The 19,535-nt window shown below is 42.1% G+C and overlaps 1 protein-coding gene across 8 annotated transcripts; it reads left to right on the plus strand.

The window, feature by feature from the left end:
- The first annotated feature begins 47 nt into the window (after positions 1–47).
- Positions 48–19,325, plus strand: MKI67 (marker of proliferation Ki-67). Of its 8 annotated transcripts, none has more exons than XM_032695309.1 (17): positions 308–418; positions 1,259–1,372; positions 2,766–2,847; positions 2,929–3,044; positions 3,523–3,592; positions 4,133–4,211; positions 5,098–6,579; positions 6,896–7,134; positions 8,227–8,614; positions 9,483–9,598; positions 10,952–11,123; positions 11,210–11,344; positions 12,515–13,037; positions 13,218–13,731; positions 14,394–14,460; positions 14,893–17,904; positions 18,690–19,325. In XM_032695309.1, the coding sequence occupies exons 2-17, from the start codon at positions 1,281–1,283 to the stop codon at positions 18,827–18,829; spliced, it is 7,227 nt and encodes a 2,408-aa protein (XP_032551200.1). In that variant the 5' UTR covers positions 308–418; positions 1,259–1,280; the 3' UTR covers positions 18,830–19,325. The 8 variants fall into 8 exon arrangements, with proteins under 8 accessions (XP_032551196.1, XP_032551200.1, XP_032551199.1 ...); XM_032695308.1 differs by having other exon boundaries at positions 12,515–13,030; positions 13,091–13,731; XM_032695310.1 differs by having other exon boundaries at positions 12,515–13,030; positions 13,211–13,731.
- Positions 19,326–19,535: the final 210 nt, after the last annotated feature.

The following is a 19,535-nucleotide window of genomic DNA, read 5'->3' on the forward strand; positions in this document are numbered from 1 at the left end:
CCACCAATCAGAGGCCAACGCGCTCCTTTTCAAAATCTCAACCGTCATCAGCTGGGGTCGTTTCTCCTTCCGCCCATCGGGCACCGGGCAAAGCTAAAAGAGTCCGGGGGCCGGGTCTGCCTGTCGCGGACGGGCGGGCTCGTGGCGGTCCCTCAGCCACGGCGGCCGCCGGCAGGTGAGAGCGGCGGCGGCGGCGGCTCTCGCTTCGGTCCGCCTGCGCGGCTCCCGGGGGCTCCGTTTTGGTGCGCGGCGGAGGGATACACCGAGAAAATACGGCGGGGGTGCGATGGCACGGGGGCTGGTGCGCGCGCGGGAAGGGCTCAGTCGGGGCCGCGCCGTGACGGGAGAGGGGGGAGGGGGAGGCTCAGGCTCCGCCACACGGGGCCCTCAGCGGCCACCAGCGCTCCGAGCGAACCAGGTACGGCTGGGCCAGAGGGTGAGGGGCCGGGGGGAGACCTGCTTTGGGGCGAGGGGGCCGCGGGGAGGGGTCAGCCTGCATGACACTCCCTGCTCGGTGGCTGCCTGCCTCGCCATGATGGCTATTGGCCCCTTCTGGGGGTTTACTCCCCCCTTCCTCGGTGTTCATGTGCCCCCCGCCGGTGGCTGTGGCCGCCCGGAGCCCGGGCTTGTAAATTTTGGCTTGTGCAGCCCATGTGGGTTTTTTGGCTTGTAGGAACCGGTGGGTGCTGTGAACAGGGTGCTCTGAGTGCAGGACAGCCAATATTGTCGTTCCCCGCAAGGCACAGGCAAAGGGGACTCCTGAGGGCACTGTCAAGCTCTCCCCAGGCTGGGGTTTGCTGCCAACAAGTGTTTTATTCGAGCAAAAAATTCCAGAAGGGTCTCTTTTAACTGCTTTTAATTCCCTTGCTGCTTTCAATATAGAGTATTTTTATACAGACTCCTTTGAGGACCGCTCGTGCTTCGTGACACTCATATCTATACGTGAAATAACGCAGGTTACATGAAAGTATATAAAAAGTGTATCTGGTTGTGCAAATGGGTTTAAATCAGTTAAAATCCGTTTCTCCTCCTTCTGCTTCAAAGGCTCTGGTGGGTAGCAAATACTTCTTAAATAAGTAAAATAGTCTGACTTTACGTAAACGTATTCCCAGTTTTCTACACACAGAGACACATGGAAACAGCACTGAGGTTCTTCTGTCCATTGGAGTATGTTGAACAAAAGTAACATATAAAAATGTACATCAGTTTACTCTCATAAAACGTTATTGGGATGAATAATCTGGATGTTCTTTTCCAGGTAAGGTTCCCTACATTCCAAGATGCCGCGCTACGGGAAAATTATTGTCATTAAAAGGAATGGGACTGATGGAATTGTTTTTCCACTCACCTCGGCTTCTTGTTTATTCGGAAGGTGAGAATTTGTTGAGCGCTTGCACACATCGAAATAATGAGTGAAGTTTTCCTGCAGATTAGATCTTTTAATACTTATTTGCAAAAATAAATGTTTATTCGTGAGTGATGCACAGGGGAGGGAGGGAAGGTGATCCTGGACTAATTAATTGTAGGACCAGAAAGTTGAACTTCTCTTTTTCTTATTGCTTTTTGTCCTTTCCTTGCCAGAACTACTTTTATCTATCTATCTATTTATCTATCTATTTATTTATTTTAAGTTTCTGGCCAAAGGAAATCTGAGGAAGGGATTAAAAGTAATCCACAGTTGATGAGATTGTCTTACCTAGAGGCAGTTTCCAGATAACTGACAAGTGAAAATAAATTTTTATTTACTTTTTTGTACCTCAGAACCTCACTAATGGAAGATGTCAACCAAAACTAGAATTAGTATTAAGAATTTATACTTCCTTCTCCAGTCTTGAAACTAACTTTGATATACTCACTTGAGTGATAGTGGGTTTTGAGCTTGATCTACCTTTTGCACTGAAAGATAAAATTAATGTACCCAAATAGGATGTATGAAGACTTGACTATATCATGATCTTACTATAAATAGGCTGCAAGTAAAATATTTTTATTTATCTTAAACTAGGCCTGTTCAGTGCTTTACTGACTGATTATAATTGTAATTATTCAGTCCAGAATCACATCCCATAGTGAAAGTCTGTGAGAAACACTGCAGTGTCAATGATATTGTTTTTTGGTAGGAGCAGAGCTGTCCAGACAGGTGATAATTAATGGTGCAAACACTAATTTCAGGTACAGATTTCCCCAGGTACACTAATTTCACTAGGTATTGTGCACAGTAGGTGTTATGTTTCCTGCCTAAGACCTACAGCACATCAAAAGCAATAGAGGTTAGCTTAAAAAAAGGAAAGACAAAGAAAGTCTATACACTTAGAAATAGGTTTTCCTTCCCTCACAACTTTTAAAAAGGTAAAAGTGCTTATCCAGGTGAGGCCAAAGGTCCAACTATCTGTTCTTAGGTCAGTAACAAAGGGCGAAGACAGAGCTTAAAAGCACGTGCTGATATTGTATAGAAATATTCCACAAGTCTTAGGGAAACTTGGGAAACAATCTGAAACCACCAGCTGTCTGTTGTAGTTGTGTGTCTGCTTGTTGTGATCCACTTTTTGGAGAGTTTGGATATTTCACATTGTTTCTGACACGGAATCTCTGAGGTGTGAGCTGCTATTTTTTGCCGCACTTCGAAGATTTGAGGTAGTTAATTTTCTTCCAGTTTTAGAAATCGTGCTTCTGTACCATTATTAACTAAAATATTGGGAAATCCCATCATTCTCGAGCAGATTTTTCTGTGTCTCGTGTGAAACTCAAACTGTATTTCCCCCCAGGAAAACAGAGTGTGACATCCGCATGCGACTGCCCTGGGTCTCCAACGAGCACTGTAAAATCGAAATAAATGAGAACAAGGAGGTGAGATCTGCATGTTTTCATGGAATAAGCATTGCCTTGTTGCATCTCAGCAGGCCACTGAAATATTTGTTCTATTTTCAGGCAGTACTGACTAATTTGAGCACAGTAAACCCCACACAGCTGAATGGGGTTTGCTTTGAGCAGCCTGTTCCTCTGAAGCACGGGGATGTCTTGACTATTATCGATCGTTCTTTCAGGTGGGTGCCAGTGCCAAACTGTTCATTAATTGATCCAAGAATGTAACTTCATGTAGTTTATTTATTTCCTATTTCTTTACACTTGATTTCATATTTCTTTACTTGTTTATTACTTAATCCAAGAATGTAACTTAATGTAGTTCATTTCATATTTCTTTACCAAGTCTTACAGACCTTTGTCAGAAGACAGGATTGCTTGAAGATTCTGGGTTTTTTAATCACTTACGTTAAGCTAAATCAATAAAGATAAAACTGTCTTGAGAGATTGTTTTGACTTTGTTTCCAGTGTAGTCAGTTATAGGGATAAATTTAGCAGTATTTTTAAGTTGTTAAAGCCTTTAAAAGTGACTTGTGTCACCGGAGGGGAAAACTTGTGCTGGGAGGGGAAAACTATTTCTCGATCTTTTATCTTAGTAATGGGAATTTAGTCATCAACTCTTTGACAAAAAATGGGTGTATTTTAAAATATTTCTTTCAGATTTGAATATCCTCTCCAGTCAACTCCAAAGAAGAGGCGTTCCAGGTCTCCAAAAGATGAAACTCTGCAGGTAATTTTGTGGCCGTGGGCTTTTTTGTTACAAGTACATTGGTATTAGTAGCGATGCAATATTTTATTTCTTTGTTCTATTTCCTTGTTAGGAGTAACTTTTCAGCCCTAAACTACCTTTCTATCTGAAAATACAAATAAACTCCTTCAGATAAGTGCTTTAAAAAATTTAGTGATTTTAGGTTTGTCAGTTTTTGCTAATAGATAACTAATAATCTATGATGTTACTAATGCAAGCAGAGCTATAAATCTTCCACTAAGTCTGTTATGAAGGGGAGATTGAAATGTGCTGGTTTATATTCTTATGCTACAGCTGCTTTTAAAACTAATAATACTAAAACAAGACAAATTTCTGCTCTGGGGCCTCAAACGTATTGGTCAATGTTCTTAAATATTGAAATATTCTGGGATTTCATTTGAATACTTTTAAGCCTGTTTAGTAAACAATGTGTATACTTCTATAAAGTGTTTTTCAATGTACAGTTAAAAGCTGAACTGTAAAATACTTGTTGCTGGGCTGTAATACTGTACAAATTTACAGGTTCTTCATGTTCAGCAGGTGGCAGAAGTGGAATTATTACACAAACAAACTTCAGGATCTAAAAGTCTTGGTGCTTCAGGTTGGTAGCTGGTTTATGGGTTTTGTTTTCTTGTGTCCCCTTAACTGCATTCATTCTTAGCATAAAAAGAAAAAGAAGGTTGAAAAGAAGAAAAAAAGGCATTTTAAGACTCTTGAATTTGACACCACCTTGCTGTGGCAGTGGCTATCTCATTATACCTACATGCTCTGATTTCCCAAATCTACATCCTGCCGGGAGAAATCACTTGATTGCATCCTGACAAATTGTCAGGAACAGCCTGGCATAGGCAAAATTCACAGATATTACTTTCAGTGATTTATGCACATTCAGTTTGGAAAGGAAGGTCAGTTCACCAGCTTTGCAAGTGCAATACAAATGTGAGTTGAAACTGGTATTTCAAACAATTGCCTGTTACATTTTACTTTGCAGAGGCAGCAAACGCTTAATATGTGGCAAATTCACCTTTTTGATTAAAATTTACCTTGCAGTTCTCTGCTAGATCACTTTTCAGCAAGTATTCTTTCCTAATGAGACACTGAAATAAGTATAATTTTGGAGATACATATTGAAGTAATTGTTTACAGTAACTGCTTCATTTAGAACTGGAAAAATTATAGACCATGAACTGGTTAAATGCCAGGACTTTACCTTCCCATCCTTCTTGTCTTAAATAACTTCGTAAAGATACAAAGTTTTTTTGGGAAAGCTTTTTATCTACAGATGGGTTTGATTTCTATGACAAATATTCCAGTTTTAAAAGCCCAGGCTGTTTCCAAGTGTTCCGTTTCAGTGGACCCTTGTTGACTGTCTTGGGAGAGGAATGCAAGAAATTTTTAATCTGTATTTATGGAACTTATATTTGTAGTTCTGCAATTTTTAAGTCACTTTCTGTATTACTTTTTGTTTTGCTTTGCTTCCTTTATAGATAATGCTGAATGTGAAGAAAAAATTGTCAATGAAAATAAACAAACCACAGAGGAAAATGTATCCAAAGCTTTACCTGTCAAACCAAGAACACCCAAACCTTCACACAGAATACACCAAGTTATTAAAAAGCAAAATGAGATGTCTCCCTTTACTAATCTCTATGAAAAGCTGAAATGTGAGATGCAAATGAAAAAATCTGTGCAGAAGGGAAATGACTCCCAACAAGCTGCAAGAGAAGGTGGGGAGAGTGTTGTGCCAGAGCCAAGTGCTCAGATTTCAACTCCAGGTTGTGATCTGGGCAGCCTGAATAAAGGAAAAGAAAGAGGCAGAAGTGGAAATATGGAAGAATGTGTAATTGTAAGAAGTGAAGTGAACCCCTCAGGGTTTCAGCAGCTGGCAGCTGGAGGAAGTGCTCCCAGGAGGAGTTTTCCCAGGAGGAGTTTTCCCAGAAGTCTTCAAAATTCTCTTTCGCAGGAGGTGTCGAGAGATACCAGTCAGAGTCGCTTGCAAAATCCTGAGGAACTGAGTACACCAGTCACATCTAAAGGTGCCAAGGTTACTCCCAGCAAGGAGAATGGTGAGAATTCCCTGTTTTCACTGCAGCAGTGCTCCATAGAACGCTTGGATTCTTCAGTTAGGGAGAAAATACACATCTCTACAACTCACACACCAAAGGTTTCTGAAACAGATAAACATGTGCTGTCCACACCAAGGCCCAGGAGGAAGAGCCCTCGGTCTCCTTTTGTGTCTCCTTCCAAGGAAATCACTGGAATGAATCCTGTGCATGCTGATACTCCAACCACCCGCCGGCGTGTGTCACTGAAACCCAAGTGTCTGTCAGAAATTCCAGCTGAAACTCCAAGGGAAGGTTCAGACATCACACAACTGCCTTTCCCAGAAAACAAATCCACGAAGCAAAGACGAAATAGCAAGGGACACCCATCAGGAGCACCTGCACAAGAAGTGCTGAAGGAAATCAGTGATCAGGCAAACTTTAACTCAGAGGTGGGACTTTCTGAAAGTCCTACTGCTTTCTCCAGTTCCAAGAGTCCCAGAAGCAATAGCAGGCAAAGTAAAGAATTCTTAGACAAAAGTGTCCATACAGAGACACTGGCTTTGGAAGAGTTAATGGCATCTCCTGCTGGTCAGACACCTGGCTCTGGGAGGAAAAGGGGAAGGCCAAGGAGCTCTGAGAGGAAAAGGGGAAGGCCAAGGAGCTCTGGAATGCTGACTGAAACAGCACTGGAGACAAACACTGTACAAGAACATCCTGGTAAGACTAGAGACAGAAAAGAGAGTGGAACTCCAGCAGAGCTGGCCATGGAGGGGCATCACCAGAAACAAGACTTGGAAGATGCTGGTGATATTAGACCATGTGGGCTGTCAGCAAAGAGAGGTTCTGGAAGTGCTCCTATGCTGGAAGACAACAAGGCTGTCCCAGAAACAAATACTTCTGGCCTGTTGGGTGGAGAAGACTCAGGTAAATACATTTCATCCACTGCCTTGTTTTTATATTGAGAAATTCTTAATACACCTTTCTGAGAATTTTAACACTTGCATAAAATATAGAACCAATTGCTGACATTAGTTCTAAAATACGTGGTTATATTTGATCATAACAATACTCGGTAATATAATTAAAGTTTCCTCAATTAAATCTACTTCTCTTTAAGGTAAGTTCCCATCTAGTTCATTTCCAACTTCAACATGCCCAAGGAAACACTGTTTTCCATGTGGGTTAAAATGTTGACTTGGATTCTTAGATACATAGAAATATTTTCAATTGTACTTTTTAGGCAAGAAAAAAAGGTTGTCTCAGAAGAGGAAAAATGATGATTTGCTCCTTCAGACTTCAGGAAAAAGAAAGAGAGTGTCTTTTGGTGGCCATCTGAGTCCAGAACTTTTTGATAAAAGTTTGCCTCCCAACTCTCCCCTTAAAAGAGGAGCTCTTCCTGCCAGGCTGAGCTTGCCCTATGGAAACTCACCTCGTGCTGTGCTGAAAAAGGCTCAGGGATTGAAGCTCTTCACAGACCAGGTAAACTTTAAGACTACTCAAGTTGCTAAGACCATTACTGTGAACAGAACTTATAAATTCTATTTTTTTTATTCTATTATTTATTATAATTATTTCAAAATTGGTAGCAAACCTTGTTTCATGTATGTTGGTGTCACAAGTGAGTGTTTTAGGATACTCAAAGAATCACCAGCAAAGGCATTGGCAAAAGCAGGTTTATTATGAAGTGAAAGTGCAACAAAGTTTGTGGGCAAGATCACTTTGCAATTTACTGGATGGTTACAGCACACAGAGAAAAATCAGATTAAAATCAATCAATCTGAAACTGAAATCTATGTAAAACGATCCAAGAGGAGGCTGGGCATGGAAAAAGGGTAAAAGGATGGGAAAGGGTAAGAATAAAAAGGACTAAATAATGGGATATCCATGCTACTTAATCCTCCTGATCCAGTCCCCAGAATACCAGTCCCATCTCTCCCTGAACCTTTTGGAGAGCTGAGGGTCCCTCCATAGGACTCATCAGAGGATGGAAGCAGGAATGCTGACCAGGCAGGTTCAATTATTATTCTGCATTGATAATTCCAGTGGTTTGAGGGACCACGAAGGATTAAATAGCACTTGTTTCTGTGTATTTAATGGCATAGGATTCAGTCTTAGACATCTGTGGAGAGGAGCTTTCACCAGTCCTGTCAGGAGCCTGGGAGGTAGTGGGATGTATTGTGAGGGTTAAGTTAGTTTTTGTTGTGCCAGTACACATTGTTACAGTTGTGGGTACCTTACACTCCTTCCCTTTCCATACTTGGTTTCAGTGGGATGCATATTTGGGTTTAAGGGCAGTTATGAGTTACCACAGAGATTGTTACAGATGAAAGAAGTGAGGGTTTCAACCCTCAGTGGGTTGAGCTTGTTGATATCTGTGCCCAGTTTGGTTCATTCTGGCCCTGGTTGCTTCTATGAGAAGGGTAAGCAGTCCTTCAGTGGACAACTTGATCTTCAGTGGAGATGTGCTGAAAAACTACTCCATTAAAAAGAAGAAAAAAATCCCAAAATCCACCATGTGCTAATTCTTTGTTGTTGGTTTTGATTTGTTTTGGTTTTTTTTTTTTTTACCAGGAAGAACAAATGTCACAAAGAAGTTTGCCAGCTACCTCCTCCCCTTCCTCAGGGAAGGCAGCACCTCAAGTTCCTTCAGGCTCTCCAGCCCCTTACAGAAAAGGGCGTTTCTCCATTTCCCAGCTCCCGGCACAACTCCCAATCCCAGAGGAGAAGGATTCTGGTGCACAGGACCTGAATGCAAAGGAGAAAAGTGGTGTGAGAGTGAAAACACCTCAGTCTTCCCCCCTTAACCAAGATGACGAAACCTTTGCATCAACTACACCTGCCAAACTAACCAGAAGTGCCCAAGTGGGTTTGAAGGGCGCTGCCACGAAGAGAAGGAGCGGGGCTGTGGGAGTTCTCCATGCAAAGAGAAGAAGTGGTGCCTCCAGTGCTAATTTATTAGGTTTGTTTCAGTAGCTGCTTTGAAATATCTATTTTAATGCTTTAAAATACAGAAACAAAACTGAAGGAGGCTTGTTTTGTTATGCAGAGGCCACCAAGAGATTGATGTGTCTTCTGACAACTGTTGGGCTTGTTGGAAGCAACTGGGAAATGCAAAATGTTGCATTTTCTTGTATTCATAAAGCAAACTTACTAAAACATCTATTAACTCATGTTTAGAACACAAACCTTAACGTTCAGAAGTTGGAAAATGGTAAAATTAGCATCCTTTTTGCAAGATTAGTTTCCAGTGCTTTTTCAGATAATTTCCTGGATACTTGATATTTTTCTCTGCATCCAGAACACCTTTGCAATGACAGCTTTTCAAAGTTCTTTTCATTTACAGACTTACACAGCAATTCTGACAGCTCAATACTAATATCCTTTTATTTAGGAACAGCATTCCCATTTTATTTCTACTTAAATAACTGATTGCTTTTGTATGATCCCTGTCTTCTCCCAGCTTTTTTTTCTGAATTAAAAGAGGCAGATATCCTACAAACTTCCAGCTTCATTTATTACACAGCTATAACTAATTCCCTGATCCCTCTGTTGTGTACAGAATCGTGCTGGGATAAAGGTAACCTCGCTCTGGGAATTTTTGGAATGTGTCGTAAGGAGAAGGTGATACAAGAGAAATTATGAAAACTGTGTAGATCTAAATGCTTTAAGCAGTATAAATAGAGTTTCCTGCCTATGAAATTCCTCAGGAAGGTGGTGAAAGACAAGCTGGATATGCTCTACTTCTAAACCATTTCTCTGATGTTAAATCTCACCAGAGGAAAGCTCATGGATAACGAACGAGTCTGAATTTCTCCCTTGCTTTCTAGTTGCAAAATCTTGGGCAGAAGTGGTAAAATTGGGTGTTGCAAGACCACAGTCAAAGACTTCTAAGAAAAGTGTCCGAAGAGGAAGACCCCTAAAGAGGATAAACCAACCACCAAAGGTATTCTTTTCCTTTTTCATGCTCACTTTGTTTTCTTGCATGGCCACCAAACAGCTTGGATATATTTTGCTACAGAAGCTGGAGGCTTCTGAGCTCTCGCTGGGATGTAAAATGGGTGTTGATGCCTTTGTCATGGCATGTGAGGAATGTAGGTTTTGTTTAAAAGGAATCAGAATCCTTAAGGTTGGAAAAGACCTCCGAGATCACTGAGTCGAATATTTCAGCAATAAGATCCTCCCTGAGCCTTTTTTTCTCCTGGCTGAGCCTCCCCAGCTCCCTCAGCTGGTCCTGGTTCTCCAGACCCTTTGCCCGCTTTGTTCCCTTCACTGGACACCCTCCAGCCCCTCAATGTCCTTCCTGAACTGAGGGGCCCAGAACTGGACACGGCACTCGAGGGGCCTCAGCAGTGCCAGCACAGGGGCAGTCACTGCCCTGCTCCTGCTGCCACACCACTTGTGATCCAGCCCAGGTGCCATTGTCCGCCTTGTCCACCTGGGCACACCTGGGCTCATGGTCAGCCATGGTCACCAGCACCCTTTTGCCACTGGGCAGCTTTCCAATCACTCTTCCCTTTAGCCTGGAGTACTACGTGGTGCTGTTGCAACTCAGGGCAGGACCTGGCACTTGGTCTTATTGAGAACCTCCTACAGTTCCCTCAGCCCATGGATCCAGCCTTTCCAGATCCTCTGTGGATCAACCCTCCTGCCCAACTCAGTGTCACCCATGGGTTGATTGAGGATGCCCTCAATCTTCAGTAAAGATCTTGAACAGGATTGTGCCCAAAACTGATCCTTGGGAAACCCCATTAGTGACCAGCCACCAACTGGAGATGGCACCATTCCCCACTCTGGGCCCAGCTGTTCCACCAGTTCTTAACCCAATGAGGAGCACACCTGTCCAAGCCATGGGATGCAGCTTTTCCAGGGGAATGCTATGGGAGATGGTGTCAAAGACTTCACTGAGATCCAGGTGGATAAATCCACAGCCTTTCCTTCATCCACTGGGCAGGTCACCTGGTCATAAAAGGTCAGGTTGGTCAGGCAGGACCTTCTTTTTCTAAGCCCCAACTGGCTGAGCCTGCTCCTTGATAGTCCGGTATGTGCCATGTGGTCACGCTGAAGTTGACCTGTTCTAGAACCATCCTGAGTGCCAGGATCAGGCTGATAGACCGGTAGTTCCCTGTGTCCTCCTTCCAACCCTTGTAGCTGGCACTGGACAACCTCCAGTCATGTGAGACCTCCCTGGTTAACCAGGACTGATGATGAGTGATGGAGAGTGGCTTGGCCACCTCTTCTGCCAAGAAGAATCTTTATTTAATAACTCTTATTTTTCTGTTTCCTATTGCCTCTGCAGACTCCAGAGAGGAAAATAAAAGGTCACTTCAGCACAGGTCATGCTGAGTCACCTGCTACAATAGTTGTAGGTAGAGCTTACTCCACCACGCTCAGATCAGCTGGACGCATCCCTAAAGTGGTAAAAAATCCCATCCTGAAGCTCAACATGAATATGGATGAAAGCTTCACAGGTGAGGTTTTAGTCTGTTGCTCACTCTGCCACCTGTGTAGTTCTTGTGTCAAAACATGTGCTTACTTCTCCAAATACAATTTCTAGGAGTGCCTGAAATGTTTCAAACTCCAGAAAATAAGAGTGAAAAAACATTACCTTTGACTGCTACTCAGAATGCTGATTTTACACCAACCTGTGCTGCAGGGGACATTTCTGACTTGCACACCCCTGAAGAATCTGGTATGTTTGTAATCTAAAAAAAGTGATAATTAGGGTGTAATGTGTGGTAGCTGTGGTCTCAACCTGGGCAGACTTAAAAGTATTGAGATTGTCACTTGAAAAGAGGCAGAAAAGATGAATTTTCTGTCCAACCTGTATTAATTTATTTTTTTGACTGTCAGCATCCCCTAGGAGATCAAAGTCTTTTAATGTCCAAAGCGGTCTGTTAGCCTCTCACCTAATGAGACCCTTCGCTTAACAGATTCACTGAGACAGGCAGGACATTTGATACCTATTTATAAAAGGACTGTACAGAACAGCAGTAGGAAAACCCCTCAGGTTTCTCCTATGAATTATTTCGGCGTCGGCAAAACTGTCAGCACCTAAAAACGGACTCACTCGAACAGTTCACGAAGTAACATGTTTATTAATACAAGTTTGTGACAATGTCTGGGGTTTGCTGTGTCTGGAATAGGCTCTAACTGCCAAAAAAAGCACATTTGAACTGTGTAGTAATAATAATACAAAGCATAGGCACACACGCTAAAGCAAAAGCAACTTACAACGAAGTAGTAAGTAAAAATGTTGAAGTAATATGGAGCAAAAGTAGAAGTAGTGGATAGGTGTGAAGCAATCGCTCACCTCACGGCGTCCTGAGAAGGTGGAGGGAGAAAAGGTAGCCCTTTGGTTACCTCCACAGCATTGATGGAACTTCTCCCCAATTTTTCCTTATGTCCAAACTCTCTTTATACCTTTTTCTTTAGGAAGTTTGAGTGTCTGTAGTCAGTAAACTAATTTTTAGGGTGATAGATGAAATATATCCAAAGGCCCAAAGGTCCACTTCCCGAGTTCCTGGCTGCCAGGAAGTTTGCAAAAAAAGACCAGTGTTATCTCCATATCACTCCTTTCTTCGTTTTAATCCTTTTATCAGTTTCTGGGAATGTCTCCCCAGGTGCAGGGTTTTTCCAGGAAGTCATCAGAAGCCTTTTTCTTTTGTGTGGCCCTATCTATTACCTTACAGAGGTGAAGCATCCATAACCATAAAAGAAACCATTAATATTAATCATGTATCAAAAGAAAATTTTGTAGTTCCAATTAATTTCTGTGTAGGTGATTTTCTTATTCATTCTATTGGTATGAAATTTAACTGTCGAACTATTGTTTATTACATAAATCTACTACTTATTTCAGGAGAGATGATGGTGTCACCCTTAAATAGTTCAGATGCTTCAGAACAGAAACAAGAGAGTCCAGGCATTTGTCACTTGCTGAGAGAGAAGTCATCTCTAAGCTCTATGTTTGATGAAATATCCACAAAAACTCCTGAAAAAAGAAAATCTGTGCAAGAAGATAATATTAATGTGGATAGTTTATCAATCATTCCAGGAAGACAAGCATCTCTGGTGAAATCAGGAAGGAAAAGAAGGACTCCAAAGCAGAAGTTGGAGCCAGATGAAGTCATGTCAGGCATCAAGGAGCTTTTAAGGACCCCAGAGCAAGGGTCAGAGGCAGTAGAGTTCTTTTCTGGCATCAAGCAGCTCTTGAAGACCCCAAAGCAGAACACAGAGCCTTCAGAGGCTTTGTCAGGCATCAGGCAGCTCATGAGGACCCCAAAACAGAAACTGGAACCTGCAGAGGCTTTGTCAGGCATCAGGCAGCTCATGAGGACCCCAAAACAGAAACTGGAGCCTGCAGAGGCTTTGTCAGGCATCAGGCAGCTCATGAGGACCCCAGAGCAAGAATTGGAGCCTACAGAGGCTTTATCAGGCATCAGGCGGCTCATGAGGACTCCGAAGCAGGAATTAGAGCCTGCAGAGGCTTTGTCAGGCATCAGGCGGCTCATGAAGACCCCGAAGCAGGAATTGGAGCCTGCAGAGGCTGTGTCAGGTATCAGGAGGCTCATGAGGACCCCGAAGCAGGAATTGGAGCCTGCAGAGGCTGTGTCAGGCATCAAACAGCTGCTGAGGACCCCGCGGCGGAAGCCAGAACCAGTGGAGGACCTGTCTGGCATTAGGCAGCTCATGAGGACCCCACAGCAAGAGCCAGAACCAGTTACAGATGAAATTGCCCTTAAAAGGTTGCTGAAGACTCCAGTACAGAAGAGGGGAGCAGTAAAAGGCATGGCAGGTGTTACTTCAGTCCAGAAAACCCCAAAACAGAAATACCCACCAGTTGAAGACATGGTTGGCATCAGCCGCATTTTCAAGACACCAAAGGAAAAGGTTCAACCCATAGAAAACATGTTTGGTATCAGCAGATTGGTGAAGTCTCCCAGACAGAAGAATCAACCAGTTGAGGATTTTGTGGGGCTGCAAAGGCTCATGGCAGAGCCCAGGCAGAAACGTTCTGATGGTGAAGTGAACTATGCTGGAATGACAGAAATGTTTGATATACCAGAGGAAATGGAGGTAAAATTCTTTCTTTACCTTTTGGAAGGGATGTGTTTAGACTTCTAAGCCTGTGGTTGAAATGAATTCTTAGGCCTCCTAGTATGACTTCATATATCTTGGAGCATTTTATAGACAGCTGCCTTTGCCTGTGTTAATATGTATTTTCTTTGAGGGGGCCCTGTGTAAGTAGCTCCTGAGGTTGCTCTGAGTGACCATTCTGACCTTACAATTCACAGCTTCATCACTTGTGTCGTTTGTGAATTTTATTGGTGCTGATTTTTGTGTTCTGTAGATAAAATGTTGAGTATCACTGGGCTTAGTGCTTAGAACTACAATAAAACACTGCAAAACACTCAATTTTTCTTCAATACCCCAATTCCCTTTGAGCACTCATTTAGACACTTGTCAACCAATAGTTAATGTTACTTTTTAACTCTGCAGTGTTTGTTGTCTTTCACTTTAAAAACTGCTACACCACTTTAGATGGCAAGAATTGTTTGCTACATTTGTGTACTTTTGTCAGATGTATGGATGGAGTTATAAAATTAGTTGATTTCATTTTTAGGGAAAAGAATTTGCCAAGAATTTTTACAAGTATTACTATACATTTTGTATTGGTTGGCTCTATAATTTCCTGTCCTGTCAGACAGGCGTTTATTGATTATTGTTTATTCCCTTAGGTCAGATCAGTAATGGATTCTCAGCAAGATTCTGCACCTCCTTGTTCTAATTCCAGTCATAAACATGGTGAGTACACTTTGTTTAGAAGAATAATGAACGTAAAAAGTAATACATGTTACCATGAAGTTCAAATCTTGTTTAAAGCTCTCAGTGAGCTCTGCTGATTCCTGAGCTAATATCCCTTTTTCCCTTGGAGACAGGTGAACATATTAGTGTGAAAAACCTGATGTTAAGGTTTCCACTTCAGATTATCTTTGCCAAGACTTTCAAGAGCATAGTTGAAAGTGATGAATGATACCTACCAAATAAACCAAAGAACTTTGATCAGAAGCCTGGTCTTTTCATGTAGGAATTGGTTAAAATATTTATTTATTTTTAAATTAAGATATTGTGTGATTTGTTTGAGAAAGGTGACTGTTAGGAAAATGGAAACTCACAGATACTTTGATCAGGCATAGTAATGTCTAACTTTTCTTTGTGCTCTTTTCCCTGTTCTAGAAAATAAGGGAAATATTCCCCAAGGTGAAAATTCTCCACAAAAGGAATCAACTAGTGCAGATCAGTCTCCCCAGAGACCAAGAAGGGGCAGGCCAAGGAAGACTGTTCATCCTGCTGCAGCAAAGCAGAGTGAAAAGGATGTGAATTTAAAAGAATTGCAAAGTCTGGATACCTCCAGCACCCAAGAGGAGATGAGAGCAATCACACCTGAAAACAAAGGAAGAGGAAGGAGAACAAAGCGTTGCCTACAAGAAGTTGTTTCGAAGCACCCTGATCAAGAACCACATGGAGCTACTCAAAGACCAGGAAGAGGTAAAAGGAGAGAACTGAAGGAGTTGAAACATCCAAGTGAGATTCTTGAGTCTTGTGTTGAAGGTTCTTCAGTGCTACCAGAAGAGCCTGCAAATATGAAACAGCCTTTGCAGGAGTGTGGTGTCGATGACATGTTAGAAACTGGAGATGATCCAGCCAAAAAGACAGGACCTGGTGACATTCAGAAGGAAAATTGTCAGCTGCAAACAGGTGTAAATGAACTTGATAGCAAATCTAATGACAGTGGTATAAAAGACAGTGGAGAAGTGCTTCTGTCACCCAGGAAGAGGACCAGAGGAGTAGAAAACACAGAACCACCAATTCCACCTAAAAGAGGACGAAGGGCTAGAAATGACGAAGTTAAACAAGATCCTTCAGCAGAACTTCATGGAACAACAAGGAGGCTTCGTAAAGACCCACCAGCAAAGGTCCTACAAAGAGATGAACGGACTTTTGACAAGGATTCTGAGGCTGTCACAGCAGAAGAACCTGAAAAGGGAACAGAACTTGAAGTACAGGTAACAGAGAAAAGGGTTAAGTCTTTAAGAAGTACTAGAAACAGAAAGCACTCAGCTGAAGGAAAAGCAGACACTTCTGGGGTCACACAGGACATTCAGAAAACTGAGGAAACATCAAATCAAACTGAAGCACAACCACACATCAAGAATGAGATAGAAGTATCTCAGGGATCTGAAACAGAAAATGCTCAGGAAATTACAACAGAGGCATCTCAAAGATTAAAGACAGAGTCACCATCTTGGGAGACAAACAAACTGCCAGTCACTGCTGTGAACTTGGAAGCAAACAGAAGGGCAGCACAGGAAACAAACAGGACGAGGAGCAGGAGAGGTAAAAAAGACTCTTTGGAGCAAAAGACTGAGGAATTTACCGAAGATGGGAGGAACCTAAAACTAATTCCTTCTAAGTTGAGGTCAGACACAGAAGTGGATGAATCTCTCAAAGATTCTTTGGGCTCTGTTTGTGTCAAGAACACATCCCAAGTCACAGAGGACCAGAACAGCCCAGCTGCCATGTCAGTACCTGCTGCAAACAGTGACAGTCTTGCTCCTGGCCATCAAAAACGGGCAAGAAACCAACAGGGAATACTTAAAGCAAAGCAAACTGAAATCCTACAGGAGAATCCAGCACAAAGAAACAGAGCAGTGTTTAGAAGAGGTAAAAAAGTTAATTTTGAACTTGGAGAAGGTAGTTTCAAAGAGGTTGAAATAAAAAGCAGTTTATCAGGGGATGCTGAAGGAATGACTGACAACAGTGAACATGAGAATTTGGGAAATCCTTCACGAGTGAGGAGGGGCAGAAGAAAGCAAGTTGATTCCATTCCACAAACAGCCAGTCCTACCTTTATGGAAAAGCAAACATTAACTGCAGATCACAGTGAAGATGAGGCTTTTGTGAAGGAGCAAGATACAGCTCTGGTAGGTGCTCCCTGTTCAGTAGAAGCCAATCCACCGAGACGAGGGAGAAGGCGAGAGGTTGGTGCAGCATCACAGACATCGAGATCTCCTTCTGTCAGAACGAGACGTGGGTGGCTGGAAGGAGGTGATAAAAAGATGACTGTCAGGGAAGATGAAAATCCAGCTTTGGGAAATGAAACTTCTCAGGTAAAAGCAAATGCATCAGCAAGGGACAGAAGGAAGAAGATTGATCTTGCAGCAGAGGCAAAAAGTTCAGCTCCTCTCCAGAGAAAATGTGGCTTGTCAGAGACTGATGCTAAAGATGGGGGAGCTAATGAAGAACAAAGTGTGCCTTTGGAAACAGTGTCCAGTGCAGAAGAGAAGCCATTAGGAAGAGGCAGAAGGAAAGAAACTGCACTGGCATCACACACAACAAATTCCATTCCTCTTAGAGGGAAACGTGGTTTGCCAGTGGATAATGGTAGGGAAGACATGCCCAAAAAAGAGCAAAACATTCCCTTAAAACCTGGTGATTCATCTGTAAAAGAAAATCAACTGAGAAAAAGCAGGAGGAAAGAAATTGCCCTCAAAGAAGCCACAAGCCCTAATCAGGGGGAACAGGTCCCATCAAAACAAAGTGGTAGGAAGAATAACTATAGGGAAGCAAAAAAAGTGAGTTTGGAGAATTCTTCCCAAGAAAACAGTGATCTTTCAAAAAAGAACTCGAGGCAAACAAGCACTTCAGTGGCTGGTAGTTCCACCTCACTTCAAGGTTTGCCAGAAGATGGTAAGGATGGAGCTCCTGAGGAACAGCAGAGCAAACTTTTAGAAGGAGCTCCACCTGCAAAAGAAAATCCATCAAGAGTGAGCAGGAAGAAAACAACTTCTTCCACATCTGAAGAAACTCCTTCTACTTCTCTCAGGGAAAAACCTAACCTGCCCAAAGGCAGAGGACAAAAGAGGATTCTTAAAGAAGCTGAAGCTACACCTCCAGAAAATAATTCAGGCCAGGGAAGAACTAGGCAAGTGAGGAATAACAGGAGGGAGGTACAATTCACATCAGAGGCAGCTACTTCTACTTCTCTCCAGAAAAACGGTGAGTCGCCTGAAAATGGAAATGCTCTGGAAACTGAGAATCTGTGTGTGACATCCACTGGTTGTGAGGGCAGGAATCAGTCTGGAAAAGGAAAGGAGGGAAACCCTGTGCCACAGGCAAAGTCCACTTCTCGCAGAAGGAAGTGTCAGCTGCCAGCAGATAACTCAGCACCCAAAAAACTAAAATCAGGTGAGTGAGAATTTGCTTTCTCTTTTCTAAGGGTGGCAAAGTTATGTGCAGCAATAATATGTGCAAAGCTCTGTGGGCTGATGTAGATCATTGAATCAGAACCATTCAGGTTGGAAAAGATCTCAAAGATCCCAGCTCCCTCAGCCACTCCTGGTGCTCCAGACTCTTCCCCAGCTCCCTTCCCTTCTCTGGACACACTCCAACCCCTCCATCTCTTCTTGTGAACACCCCAAACCTGGACAAAGTACTTGAGGTGCCTCACCAGCTCAACACAATCACTTCCCTTCTCCTTTTGGCCACCTAAAGTATACCCTGGAATTTTCAGCTTAATATGATATAGCTTAAAAACTACCATGATGCAAATATTATCAAACATTGAGATAGAAATGACAGCGACTCTTTGGAGCTCCATATTGAGGAATTTCCTGCCATAAAACTTAGATTTTCATGTTTGCAGGACTTTCTTTGGGTGTTGGTGATGTTTTAGTTTTACATTTCAGTGGAAAGAATTTTACCTCAAATGGCAGCTAATTGGTTTTGGTGCTCTCATTAATGTTAACCTACTTTCAGAAATAGCTGTAAATCCTCAGGGATGCAACTTAAAGGATATTGGATGTGCAGAAGAACGGGGTTTGTATCTGGTTTGTTGGATTCAGAGATGTAATCTTTGGAATGTTGTCAGTAGGGACATTTCCCTTAAAAACAGTGGAAGTGAAGATCAAATTCTGTGTGAATTGTTTGGTTGGTGATACAAATTTACAGTTAATTTTTCTGTGTATAAATAGGGAATGATGAAAACGGATCGCTGGGAAAAGGAAAAAGGAACAAAACTAAGGAAGAACTTGGGAAAGAGAATGTGAGGGCAACTCAGACCTCTGGAGTCATGGACAGGAAGACAAGATCCAGCACAAGAACAAGGAAATAGTTTTAAGAGTCCCAGAACCAGTTTTTAAATCAATTCAGTCATTCAAATTCCAGGTTTTTTTTTTTTTCAATGTGAATTGATTTGCACTCAGATTTTAAGCTCAGATTTTGATAATTCAGTCATTCCTTTATAAAATGTGTTTCTTACTGTGTTTTTTTTAACAGCTTTTTCTATGTGTGGTGGTTTCTGAACCAGGGGTGCTTGTGCAAAGCTGCAAACATAAAAATACATCTTGTTAGACCAGTATTTATCCAATTTTTCTATTAATTAGTACAGCAATCAGGAAGCCATATTACTGCCAGGTGAAGCTATTTTCTGCTTTAATTTTCATATGCTTAAGTTTTATTTTTCATTAGAGTTCTGTAAATATTCTTTAAAAAAACTATAGCTGTATTAGAACTATTATACTGAAATTTTGATAATTTTTTCTTTAAAAATTAAGTTCTTTTTACTGAAAAGTGGAGATTTGCAAGTCATTAAACTTGTAAACAATTTGGGACTTCTGTGTGTTTGGTGTTCCTATGAGTAGTTAAGAATGTATGATTACTACTGTCTTCTCCCAGGTTTATTTCAAAAATTCCTTCTCTCTGGTGTGGTTTGGAGATGACTTTTAGGATCTTTTATGGGTAATTTGTCTTTGAGGCTGGTGGCTTCTTGTTAATTTGTTAAATGCAGAAACAGAGAAAATTCACCCTGGATGTGGAAC

The sequence above is a fragment of the Chiroxiphia lanceolata genome, chromosome 8, assembly GCF_009829145.1.
Source record: "Chiroxiphia lanceolata isolate bChiLan1 chromosome 8, bChiLan1.pri, whole genome shotgun sequence".
NCBI lineage: Eukaryota > Metazoa > Chordata > Aves > Passeriformes > Pipridae > Chiroxiphia > Chiroxiphia lanceolata.